The sequence below is a fragment of the Schistocerca nitens genome, chromosome 6, assembly GCF_023898315.1.
Source record: "Schistocerca nitens isolate TAMUIC-IGC-003100 chromosome 6, iqSchNite1.1, whole genome shotgun sequence".
In the NCBI taxonomy this organism is placed as follows: domain Eukaryota; kingdom Metazoa; phylum Arthropoda; class Insecta; order Orthoptera; family Acrididae; genus Schistocerca; species Schistocerca nitens.
The window spans coordinates 578,248,847-578,263,107 of record NC_064619.1 but is presented as its reverse complement, the minus strand read 5'-3'; the positions used below and the strand labels follow the sequence as shown (position 1 = coordinate 578,263,107).

General features: G+C 41.4%; 1 protein-coding gene across 1 annotated transcript in view; it reads right to left on the bottom strand.

Annotated features, from left to right (window-relative positions):
- The window catches only part of LOC126262335 (dedicator of cytokinesis protein 9), a 356,303-nt gene that overhangs the window by 106,252 nt on the left and 235,790 nt on the right, over positions 1-14,261 (bottom strand). Inside the window, exon 24 of the mRNA XM_049958894.1 lies at positions 13,657-13,798. Within this exon, the coding sequence (XP_049814851.1) occupies positions 13,657-13,798 (142 nt within the window). The remainder of the gene's footprint in view (positions 1-13,656; positions 13,799-14,261) is intronic.

Here is a 14,261-nt window from a genome sequence, read left to right as displayed (position 1 = left end):
TGTGGCCCCCATTGCTGCAGCCCCCCTGACCCCCTCCCACTGCCCACCATCTCGAGCCCATTGTTGCCTGCTGTGAAGGCACCCCCATCAAATTGGCTGCCTTCTCCATTTGCAGGGCCTTGGGTTCCAGCTTCCCAGTGCTAGGCAATGGTTCATCTCTAGCCTCGGGTCCATTGCTGCAGCCTGTTGTTCCAGTCCCCTCATCATCACCTCTGCCATCATCGCCAGTGGCTCCAGCCCCATTTCCTCCACATTGGAACATGCCCGCTGATGATGATGCAGAGATGGTGACAGCATCCTCCCCGGTGCTGTTATCAAGCACCGCATGGGCCCATTGCCCTCGGGCTTGCCCGCAATTCCACACATGCTGGCCCTAAGGTCCGGCGCCCCCACCCCCCACCCCTTCCCCTCATCCCCATCGGCACTGGCTGCCGCTGCTCTGGATTCGACGGATGTATCTCTCATTGGGTCGCCAGCATCTCCTCTGTCACTTGGGTGCACTATTTTCACAAGGGTGAGATGTGCGTATCATGCTACTAGTGCATGTGAGTGTGAGTGCACTGAGTGTAGTGTCACCACAAGTGTAAACTTAAATAAACTGCCAACTGTATCAGAGCAGGCTGACTGTAGCAAACGTGCACGCGGTACTGTCTCCACCATGCCGTGTACCAGTGACTTGAACCTTTATATACTCAGAGCATTGCTGTCTCACTCGCACCAAGTTGTTTTAGTTTGTACTGCTCACTTCTGTTGTTCTGTGCATCACTTATGTTGCACCTTGCATATACACTCCTGGAAATGGAAAAAAGAACACATTGACACCGGTGTGTCAGACCCACCATACTTGCTCTGGACACTGCGAGAGGGCTGTACAAGCAATGATCACACGCACGGCACAGCGGACACACCAGGAACTGCGATGTTGGCCGTCGAATGGCGCTAGCTGCGCAGCATTTGTGCACCGCCGCAGTCAGTGTCAGCCAGTTTGCCGTGGCATACGGAGCTCCATCGCAGTCTTTAACACTGGTAGCATGCCGCGACAGCGTGGACGTGAACCGTATGTGCAGTTGACAGACTTTGAGCGAGGGCGTATAGTGGGCATGCGGGAGGCCGGGTGGACGTACCGCCAAATTGCTCAACACGTGGGGCGTGAGGTCTCCACAGTACATCGATGTTGTCGCCAGTGGTCGGCGGAAGGTGCACGTGCCCGTCGACCTGGGACCGGTCCGCAGCGACGCACGGATGCACGCCAAGACCGTAGGATCCTACGCAGTGCCGTAGGGGACCGCACCGCCACTTCCCAGCAAATTAGAGACACTCTTGCTCCTGGGGTATCGGCGAGGACCATTCGCAACCGTCTCCATGAAGCTGGGCTACGGTCCCGCACACCGTTAGGCCGTCTTCCGCTCACGCCCCAACATCGTGCAGCCCGCCTCCAGTGGTGTCGCGACAGGTGTGAATGGAGGGACGAATGGAAACGTGTCGTCTTCAGCGATGAGAGTCGCTTCTGCCTTGGTGCCAATGATGGTCGTATGCGTGTTTGGCGCCGTGCAGGTGAGCGCCACAATCAGGACTGCATACGACCGAGGCACACAGGGCCAACACCCGGCATCATGGTGTGGGGAGCGATCTCCTACACTGGCCGTACACCACTGGTGATCGTCGAGGGGACACTGAATAGTGCACGGTACATCCAAACTGCCATCGAACCCATCGTTCTACCATTCCTAGACCGGCAAGGGAACTTGCTGTTCCAACAGGACAATGCACGTCCGCATGTATCCCGTGCCACCCAACGTGCTCTAGAAGGTGTAAGTCAACTACCCTGGCCAGCAAGATCTCCGGATCTGTCCCCCATTGAGCATGTTTGGGACTGGATGAAGCGTCGTCTCACGCGGTCTGCACGTCCAGCACGAACCCTGGTCCAACTGAGGCGCCAGGTGGAAATGGCATGGCAAGCCGTTCCAAAGGACTACATCCAGCATATCTACGATCGTCTCCATGGGAGAATAGCAGCCTGCATTGCTGCGAAAGGTGGATATACACTGTACTAGTGCCGACATTGTGCATGCTCTGTTGCCTGTGTCTATGTGCCTGTGGTTCTGTCAGTGTGATCATGTGATGTATCTGACCCCAGGAATGTGTCAATAAAGTTTCCCCTTCCTGGGACAATGAATTCACTGTGTTCTTATTTCAATTTCCAGGAGTGTATTTGTATCACTTACGTTGCACTTTGCATATTATTCTTTTGTCTTGTTACATGTGGAGTCACGATAGGCTTATTTGCATTATTGTTTAGAGGTTTATGAATAAAGCCATATTTGTGTTCTTAGATCAGTTTTGAATATATTTGGTTACTACATAATTGCAACTGGTTTTATCTTTGCTAGCTAATATCAGCTGAAATTAAAATGTAGCCCTAATGTGTACAAACACTTTCAGTTGTCTATTTCATTTTCACATGTCTCAATTTTGCCATGATTTTCTTCATGTGTCAGTTTTTATTTGTGTTTCTTGTTTTCTTTTCTTCTATTTTTCTTCTTCATTGATCTTACATTTTGCACCTTATTTCCTTCTCTGTTGTTCTCTGAGTGATAGTTCTCCACAATTTGCTGTTACTTTTTTTTCCTGTTGCTATTTACATTCCCCTCTTATGTTTCTTCAAACAGTCTTACTTTCCTCATTACTGAATTAATGATTACCTTTCTGCGTATTCTACTTTTAAAGTCTCAGATGTTGCTAGCATTTAATAGCTCAGTATCCTTCTGTCTTGCCTCACTATGTATCATTTGATGTTTGGTACTGAGTGAATTCACGCGTAATGTTACCCAACCACATCTCTCCTACACCCCCCCCCCCCTCCCCCCCGACACACACACACACACACACACACACACACACACACACACACACACACACACACACACACACACACACACACACACACCACAACATCACTAGTGGCAAGCGAATCAGATGCTCAACCTCTACTTTGTCAAGGCGCTGACTATCTTTCGTCAGACTCTGAGAGGTATCAAACTCAAAATTTTATCCTGATTTCCAAAAGTTGTATTCCAGTGCGAATTCAACATAAGAAATATCCTGAGACCATGTTGTTGTTGTGGTCTTCAGTCCTGAGACTGGTTTGATGCAGCTCTCCATGCTACTCTATCCTGTGCAAGCTTCTTCATCTCCCAGTACCTACTGCAACCTACATCCTTCTGAATCTGCTTAGTGTATTGATCTCTTGGTCTCCCTCTACGATTTTTACCCTCCACGCTGCCCTCCAATGCTAAATTTGTGATCCCTTGATGCCTCAAAACATGTCCTACCAACCGATCCCTTCTTCTAGTCAAGTTGTGCCACAAACTTCTCTTCTCCCCAATCCTATTCAATACCTCCTCATTAGTTACGTGATCTACCCACCTTATCTTCAGCATTCTTCTGTAGCACCACATTTCGAAAGTTTCTATTCGATTCTTGTCCAAACTGGTTATCGTCCATGTTTCACTTCCATACATGGCTACACTCCATACAAATACTTTCAGAAACGACTTCCTGACACCTAAATCTATACTCGATGTTAACAAATTTCTCTTCTTGAGAAACGCTTTCCTTGCCATTGCCAGTCTACATTTTATATCCTCTCTACTTCGACCATCATCGGTTATTTTACTCCCTAAATAGCAAAACTCCTTTACTACTTTAAGTGTCTCATTTCCTAATCTAATTCCCTCAGCATCACCCGACTTAATTTGACTACATTCCATTATCCTCGTTTTGCTTTTGTTGATGTTCATCTTATATCCTCCTTTCAAGACACTGTCCATTCCGTTCAACTGCTCTTCCAAGTCCTTTGCTGTCTCTGACAGAATTACAATGTCATCGGCGAACCTCAAAGTTTTTACTTCTTCTCCATGAATTTTAATACCTACTCCGAATTTTTCTTTTGTTTCCTTTACTGCTTGCTCAATATACAGATTGAATAACATCGGGGAGAGGCTACAACCCTGTCTCACTCCCTTCCCAACCACTGCTTCCCTTTCATGCCCCTCGACTCTTATAACTGCCATCTGGTTTCTGTACAGATTGTAAATAGCCTTTCGCTCCCTGTATTTTACCCCTGCCACCTTCAGAATTTGAAAGAGAGTATTCCAGTCAACATTGTCAAAAGCTTTCTCTAAGTCTACAAATGCTAGAAACGTAGGTTTGCCTTTTCTTAATCTTTCTTCCAAGATAAGTCGTAAGGTCAGTATTGCCTCGCGTGTTCCAACATTTCTACGGAATCCAAACTGATCATCCCCGAGGTCGGCTTCTACCAGTTTTTCCATTCGTCTGTAAAGAATTCGCGTTAGTATTTTGCAGCTGTGACTTATTAAACTGATAGTTCGGTAATTTTCACATCTGTCAACACCTGCTGAGACCATATCTATACAAATTCTTGTCTCAATCCTGTACTATAAAGTTATTTTCCTGAAGACATAAAATCTGCACCATACACTCCCTCACTAAATCAAGTCACATGCATTTCTTATCCACATTCGAAAGCACCTGAGTCCTGTGCTGCAATTACTGTGTTTGCCATATTCAGCTACCCCCTTCTGAGTTGCTTGCCCTCTGCCTCTTCACTTTTTCATCCAGTTCCTCTTCTCCTGTCTTGTCCCAATTTCTTAGACATCTGTAGCATAAATATTGGCGAAGTGGTGTAACCTGACAAAACTTGTTCATTCTGGTTACATTGTCAAGCAGGGCTGGACAGATGACACACAGATACAGGAACAATGGAAATGCCTTATGGCTTGGGGGGAGGGGGGGCAGACTTATTCTTCGTCATGTCGATACCTTGCAAGGTTTTCTCCCAAACAAATATCTGCATTTTAAATCAAAGAAAACAGCATATTATAGCAAAGAAATGATCCACATTACATTTACAAACTGGTTCGAAGATTCACTAATACCAAGTCTTGAAAAACAGTCAACAATTGTTCTGGATAATGCTCGTTACCACTTAGTTATTGTTGACAAGGCACCTACCAAGGCAAACCAAGAGGAGGAAATGACTGGTTGACTTCAACATCATAATGTCGGTGTAAGTGATGGCCTTAAAAAGGAGGAGTTTATGGGAAAAAACTCTCTCCACAAGTCACAGTTCCCCTTATACAAAATCGACAAACTGGCAAGAAAACATGGACATACTGTCATTAGGCTACCACCTTATCACTGCCATTTCAACCCAACAGAACTAATATTGGTCCAAATTAAAGGTTACGTTGCAGGAATAATAATAAATTTACCCTCTCTATAGTCAAAGCACTGAAAAGAGAAGCTGTTGGAAACGTCACCACTGGAGACTGGAAGAAAGTCCACAAACACACACAGAGCATCATGGAAAAGGCATGGTGGGATGAAGCTGTTTTGGAAAATTCAGTAGAGGAGATGGTAATTTCATTAAATGCCAATAGTGACAGTTGCAGTGGCAGTGGCAGTGACAGTGACAGTTCAAGAATAGATCATTGCGATGAGAGGGATTCAGTGGAGTTTCTCCAGTATCACTGTAAAAATGGAGCACAGGAGGATTCAGCTACATGTTTGGAGTACACAGTTTACATTTGTAAGTACCTACATAACGAACACATATCACCACAAGTTTTGAAATTTTAATAAGGCTTTAATAGCAACCAATTCAGGAATTCAGTCTGCATCATACAAAATAAGTCTTACTGTTTATAACTGCTGCAACACAGAGACCCTGTTATTTGTATCACTTTTGTTCTTTATAAACAATAGATGTTGGCTTGTTTAAGATACGTTTTTCCGCCATGATAAACACATTTAATTTTATTTTTTATTGTATTAAAATTCAGTAGGCATATCAGAAAAATTATTAACAGTTTCATTACAAACTTAGAGCGATCTGTTTCCTTTGTTGAAACAGTATGAGTGCCTGATCACTAGCTGAGGAGTGAGCGAACAATCGTACTTCATATTTAACTCAAACTATCTCGCACTAGAGATCTCCGTCAGAGTTCGGGTTTCGAACATATGAAAATATGATGTATCCTTAAGATTTCATTTGCATAATGTATTCACCTAAACTCTGGAACAAAAAAGTTTCCCACATGTCGTCAATTCAGTAATGTCATGACAAAATACACTTTCATAAACTGTCCTAATATTGTCTTAATTATTTTTTGGTGCAGATACATTAAAATCAAAACATAGTGTAACTATTTCAGAACACATTGCTGCAATGTGCATATTTATAAAGTGAATAGTTTTTTGGGTGAGTTGAATGAAATGTAAGATTATGCATGGTTCCACGAGAGACGTGGTAATTCTGTTCCGTGCCTCCACGTGCTCCTGCCTAAGTCTCAATCCTAAAATAATATTGGACAGACTATCGATGCCACAGGATGGTGCTATGTGGGTGTCCATGACCGTGCCACAGATTTATTTACAATCCTTCCCGTCAGAGGAGGAGTTATTGTATGCCCAAAAGAATTGTGTGAGAAATTTATACAAAAGTTCAGTACAGTTGGTACAAATGAAGTTCATGTCAAGCCACAAAATTTTAGTCTTGGAAAATCTAGCCAGTCCTTTTATATCCACGGCATTACTGAGAAGGACGTCCTAGCAATCATATCAGCACTTCGACCAAAAATGTCTTGTGGCTGGGATGACATTTCACCTAAACTGCTAAAGGAATGCAGGGATGAATTAGTGAAACCCCTGACTCACTTGATAACTACCTCCCTCAGTAATGGTGTATTCCCTGACCTTTTGAAAATTACTGAAATTATAACAGTGCATAAAAAGGGATTAAAAACTGACACTAAAAACTACAGGTCAATATCATTAACCTCAGAATGAGGTAAATTGTTAGAGAGAGTAACACTAAATCAAGTTGAATCATATTTCACCAAACACAATCTATTAAACAACCTACAACATGGATTTAGAAAAGGGAGATCTACTACAACAGCAGTAGCATCTTTTATACATGAAACATTAAATAAGCTGGACAAAAGTGACAAGGTAATAGGCACTTTCCTAGATATGAGTAAAGCCTTTGATACTGTGAATCATACCATTCTTCTGTGTAAGCTAAAGTGCGCGTCATTTATGTTGGCGGCCGAGTTTAGGTTCGTTCTGCGCATCTGACGTCACAAAACACAGTCAGCCAACGAACAGAGAACGACGTTGCCACATCTCGACTGCAGTGCAGATCATGGACGAGTGTCTTCAGTTTTAGAAACGTTCAGTCATAAATAAAGTAATAGAACAAAATCAATGTCTTGATAGCAGGCATTCTTTTATAGAAAATTTGGAAAAAGCATTCTTTATACCAATTGCTTCATATTCTATTAATTAATTAAACCAAATAAGCAATAAGACTCCTAATTCAGGCGATAGCAAGGAAAGGTGTTTGTATCACTCTCACGAACCGCTTTTTCGCAATAAAGTACAGCGGTAATTGTTTATTTACTATTGTACTTCGACGAAGCGTGAGTAATTCATAGTCATACCAACAGTGTTTGTCAGTATTTTGCGTGACGTGTTATAGGCCTCATAACGTGGAGTAGTCGGACAAGGTGCGTTAGCGTAACGGTTAAGGTGTCGGGCTGCCACGCGAAAGGTTACGAGTTCAAACCTTGTGCGGTGCTTAATATTTTCATTATTTAAAAACAATATCGAAGTGCCTTACTTCACGAATTATATTCGTTTGAATGCAATTTTTTGAAATTTCTAGTGCTTTGTCTCTTCATTAACCCTTTTGCTACTGCAGACACGTGCTCCCCGCATTCTGCGCTGTGCATGATTTTGTCATCACTGCACTGCTCGCCTGTGCAGACACATGGCGTTCCCACTGCTTTGACACACTTATCATTCGATTTCACAAAAACTATTTGGCCCAAAAATTTGATTTTTACACGTCTTCTTGACTGATACCTTCCCCCCATAAATGACTTAATTTTGTTTCGATGTTCAACGCAGTTATTATGCAGCATTAAATGTAGTAAACCATTGCACGAAATTTTGAAGAGTTTGCAGAGGTAGAAGTCCATGGCGTATACTTTCCGTATGGTCGATTTTAGTTGCCACAATGTTGAGAATGAAATGTGGACAAGATACCTAAATGTCATATAAAATTTACTGTATAACAATATCTCATTTAATTTAAGTATGACATAGGTGTCGTATGTAATATTGAGAAATATTCCGTCTTTCGCGACTGTAATAAAAGTTTTATTTACACCGGACTCGTTTGGCTTTATTTTAAAGCACTTCAATCAATGAAAGGTACGGCACAAACACAATGGTACTCATGTTCTCTTTCTTGTTTTTGTTCCACAGTCGCAGTTTTACCAATGGTACTGAAATATATTCCTCTTCTGCAGCTGTAATAAGGGACTTATTTAGACCAGACGCGTTTCTCTCTTTTGAAGCATCTTCAGTGGACAGTATTTTGTCTCCTCCATTGCCAAGTCACCTTTCGTAGTTTTGTGCTGCGGTAACACAATATTCAACGTTTGTGTTGGCAGATCAGTGTTTTAGCAAATAAATGATGTTTGTGTGTGCCACACACAAAAATTATATTTGACATAGCTCAGAGCACTTCACTGATAGACGGTATATTCAAGTCCTAATGTTTTTGTAAGTACACAGTTTTGTTTAATGTATTTTGTCTACTTCCTTTTGATTGATTGAAGCGCTTTAAAATAAAGCCAAACATGCTCAGTGTAAATAAAACTTTTGTTACAGTCGTGAAAGACGGAATATTTCTCAATATTACATACGACACCTATGTGGTACTTAAATGAGCTATTGTTATACAGTATATTTTATATGAAATTTAGGTATCTTGTCCACATTTCATTCTCAACATTGTGGCAACTAAAATCGACCATACAGAAAGTATACTCTATGGACTTTTACCTCTGCAAACTCTTCAAAATTTCGTACAATGGTTTACTATATTTAATGCTGCATAATAACTGCGTTGAACATCGAAACAAAATTAAGTCATTTATGGGGGGAAGGTATCAGTCAAGAAGATGTGTAAAAATCTAATTTTTGGGCCAAATAGTTTTTGTGGAATCAATTTATAAGAGTGTCAAAGCAGTCGGAACACAATGTGTCTGCACAGGTAAGCAGTGCAGTGACAAAATCGCGCACAGCACGGAATGCAGGGAGCACGTCTTTGTAGCAGCGAAAGGGTTAATGCGGCCGTGGTGGCTTTACTTCCTGAACTACGCGCTCCCCCCTAAACGTAAGTTTGCGAACTATGGTATACTATGGCGCTGCTTCTATCGGCGCGTGCGTCGTGTGCAACTGGCAACGCAGCAATCTCCCGCGTCTGGGTGGGCATGCGCGAGCCGCCAAGATAAAAGAATTGAACTATAGAAGAGTATGGGTTGAGAGGACTAGCCTTGAAACTACTTACCTCCTATTTGAAAGGCAGGAAATAGTGTGTAAAGCTAACTTATAAAAATAATGAACAGCTCCTAACAACGAAATCAACCTTCAGGACACTTCAATGTGGCGTGCCTCAAGGAAGCATACTAGGGCCTTTTCTGTTCCTTGTATATGTTAATAACTTATTTGAACCCCAAAATTGCACGGTTGTAAGCTATGCCAATGACATATCCTTCATCAAGTGTGACAGTGATATGCAGTCTGCAGCTAACAGTACTGAGATCAGTTTCAATACTCTGTCCACATACCTAACAGCAAACAAGCTTCTTGTAAATAAAGACAAAACGATAATAATGAAGTTCATCCTCAGTTATAATGCTGCCATAACTCATACTGTATTTACATCCCCATTGGGTCTTGTATATGCAAATTCACTTAAATTTTTGGGCATCGTTGTTGATGAACACTTATCATGGAAAGAACATGTAGATAATATTTGCAAGAAAATCAGTAGAAATGTGTGTCTACTGAAACGGGTCCCAGCCTTCTTGGACCATGATACTTTAAGGTAAATATATTTTGGGTTGATTCACCCTCACCTTCAGTATGGTATTGAGATATGGGGTGGGGCATAAGCAGGTCACATAGATAGACTTTTTAGATTACAAGAAAAGGCAGTAAGAATGGTAGCCAAGGTAAAGAAGAGAGAGCCTTGTAGAGACATCTTTAGAAAATATAAAATTCTTATGGTGTACTCCATGTATATACTGTACACAGTCATGTTCATGAAACAAAATCCTGAATTTAATATGACAAACAGTAATGTACACAACTATGATACATGGGGAAGGGAAAATTTTCATAGAATTGTGACCAAAAAAAAGGCAATGGACCACAGCCCACATAGAATGGGAGCAATTTCCTACAATGCACTACCCTGTGAACTCAAGAAAGCAAATCTAAATATGCTAAAGAGTAGACTGAAGCAATTATTAATAGAGAAGTGTTGTTACTCTTTTTATCTATTTAATTGTTTAATATAGTACTACACATTGATCTTGCCAAAAGCCGAGAAGCGATTCTTCTTAGTGTTTTAGGTCTCTGGGGCACTCTGGGATGCTCTCTGGGGTCCTCTGGGATGTTCTCTGGGGACTCTGACTCTGGTATTCTCTGTGATGCTCTCTGTTTATTTTATTGTTCACTTAAAAGTTGCAAAGCATCCTTAACTATCTCGTGAATTTTTTTTTTTTTTAAAGTTTACTTATTGATTCACTAAAAAAGCTTATCTTTTAGATCTGTCACTTAATTGATTATTGATTATTATTATCTGTGGGTTGCAGGGGCTGTGTTCATGTTCAGACCTCTGGGGAGGTGGGTGGGTGTTAATGCATGGCTGTGTTCATCAGCACGCAGCAGCTACATAAGGCGGGTGACCTTGACGAGGTTCGCCTGGCTGCTGCTAGAGCTCGCAGGACCGCCATCTTGGAAAACAGTGTATATAGGCAATGTCTCCGATCTATCAGTGGTATGAAAGAATGTAATTATACACTGTATTATGTGTACTGTACTATCATAAATATAAGCTAAATTGTGTAACATTATAGAGGAATCTACTTGTAGTGCAACTGGCTGGAGGTGTCTGTCAACAAGAGTAGAAATTCTTTCAGTAGGAGCACAATAACCAGCTACAATGGGGCATCCAAGATTGTTGGGTTTGTGGATTTTGGGAAGCATGTAGATGGTGCATGTGCAGGGTGCCATCAGGATAAGAATGGACTCAGTAGTGCATGTGCAGGGTGTTGTCGGGGTAAGGATGGACTCGGAGGAAAGATTCTGCGATGGATCTACAAGGATTTCAGTAGAACTTGAAGGTTGTATTGGACTTCTATGGAAGCCTTCTGCCAAGTAGTCACTGCGACTCATCTTGATGGTGGTGGAGGCTTTGTATGCGGGGAGGATGATTAGATCAGGTTATGTTTTGAGGTTGTAAATGGCTGTACTTTCTTCAGCTGAGAGGTTAGTGTTCTTAGGACAGAACCTGAGGAAGGACGTCGAGGTGAAGTTCAGGGTAAGGAATTCCTAAAACATGACCAGAGGATAATTAGATAGGAGGGGGTTCATGGTTGGATGGTGGTATGAATTGTGAGAGGCAATGTTCAATGTCGTCATTAGGGTGGCTTTAGTTGAGGAATTAGAAGCAAAGAAGTGTCTCTGGCTTAGGTAAACATTGCCAACTATGTCCTGACACAGAACTACTTCACCTTCGAGGATAATGTATACAAACAAATCCGCAGCATAGTCATGGGTTCCCGCATGGCACCTTCCAATGCCAACATTTTTACAAGTTAACTAGAGGAGACCTTCCCAGCCTCTCAAAAACCAAAACCCCTTATAATTCTCCTGTTAAAAGACCCTGATTGGTAATTGGGGTACCTTGGCATACAAATATCTTTTTAACTTGCAATTCACCTCTCACTCCCACACGTTCCTCTAACTACTCCCAGCCACTAGACCATCATTGAAAATCACTCACACTCATCCAATCCCATTTGCCCATTCTCACTCATTTATTCAGCCCAACTCATTTTCATTGTCTCTCTGACTCTTGTCTCACAGACACAGTCTCCTTCATTCTGTCCTACTACTACAACTTCTTCCTCTTGCTGTCACTGTCTCCCTCTTGCTCTCTCTTACTGCTAGTATCTATTCATTCCCACTGTTGCTCTCTCTTCTCACTGTCACTATCTCTCTCTTCCTCATTATCACTGTCATAGTCTTAGTCTCTCATTACCACGGGCTCCCACCCATTTCCACTTTCTCCTTCTCTTTTATCTCTTCCACTGGCAATGTCTCCTTCGTTCTTTTTCTAGCACTATTCTGTTGCTCTCAACGACGTTCCACTGTCACTGTTACACTGTCACAAGCCACTGTCTCCTTTGCTCTTTCTTTATCAGAACCATGTATACTATCGTCCAGTATTTATTACTCTTCCGCCCTTTCCCAATGCCACTGCCTCCATTTCTCTCAGCATAAAAAAAAAACACGAATATGTTCTGATTGCTTTCTTTGTGCTCCAATACCAGCATTTTGCCACTGGTCCCCTTCTTTTCCGTGCCACATCAGGGTATATCATTCACATGAAATGAGATTTATGGGTCAGCAAAATTTTGTTAGTTTATTTATGTGAAATTGAAGTAACACAAATCTAATTTTACACCTCAATTGGATTTTACATGCACACAAATGTTGTATGTGTCTGTGTACTACAACATAGGTTCCCAAAATCCCTCTAATATAACGGATATAATCCCTCTAATATAACGGATATAATCCCTCTAATATAACGGATATAATCCCTCTAATATAACGGATATAATTTACAGCATATTTTCCCATGTTATATCACTTTACAAATTCATTTCCACCTCACGCCGGGTTTTACTTGTTTAAGTATGGTAACTCTGAACCTCTGTATCTGGAAAAACAGACAAAAATATCGAGAAAATTTTCAAGGTTGTTTGACATTGGGACCTTAGGAACATATCGTAAAAATTTCAACTATTTTCTATGCCTAGCAATCTTGGAATCTGTGGCTCACTTTTGGTTTGAAAAAAGTGGTAAAAAAGCTTTTTTTAGGGTTTTCTAAGGAACTGTCCATGAACTAACAGTGCTCAACAAGCCCCTTATGGACCACTGTAAACCACATCAAATACAAAAAGAAAACTGATTTGCTCCATTTGCCTAAGCAGGAGGAAGTGTGTGATATTCATGCTGTGACCCTATACTACAGGATAGAAACACTAAGACGATCCTTCTGTTGGGTGTACAAATGGCCCTAGCCCAAGGGCCATCCACAACACTTGACCCTACGTTTCTAACACCAACAGAACCCGGTGTGTGAGCCCCTGAAGTATCCCATTTTTATGTGCGGCGTTATGGAACAGATTAGGGAGTGAATGCTGTTGCATGCATATCAATTCACATTCTATCAAAACTTTCCTGCTATTTGGAAGTCAGTAAAAGCCACTCCCCGCTCATAATAAAGGGCAGTCTTTTGATTCCCTTCCAGATGCAGTATAATATTTCATGTATTCATCAGCATTCCATGTAACATATCAAGTTTATAGAAAAATTCAAAAGAATTAATGCACACAAGAAATACCAAAATAATGTAGTATTTCAAAGGTAAATGTGGCAAAGGAATTTATGTCACATAAAGGAACAGATTAATAACTATACCTTGAATGTCTCTTGAAATTAACACCATCATCTCTAGGTTCTCGGATAATAGTGGTCTCTTGAGAAATGGTTGAATGTCCATCTGCAGACATTGTGGATGACTCTGACTCCAGACTAACAGATGAGCATCCATTCAACATACCTTATAAGAGAAACATTTTAAACATAAATTGTCAATTATACATAAGGGTTCAATATTAGAACAAAATAAATTATATGTATCTGTGAATGGCTGTGAAATTCTTTTCATGTCCATACTCAGTGAAAGTGAATAAAGGTGGATGGTGCGAGTAATATTCTTAGAAAAATCCTACACACATACATTGCCATACTTCATATGAACCAGCTTTCCTAAGATAAAAACTCAGATTACTTCCCTGCCACCTCTAGTAACAGATCTATTTCACTTCTTGTAATCTTTTCGACAGCATTTGAGAATGTGACCTATGACAGAATATTGACTCATTTAACTGAGCAGAATTTTTTAACTGCCTCTCAGTTTGGCTGCTGTAAAGGATTCTCCACACAGAAAGCAATAAATTCCTTCACATACGAAGTACTGGCAGAGCTAAACAAGAAAAATTATCATGTTATATTTTGTGACC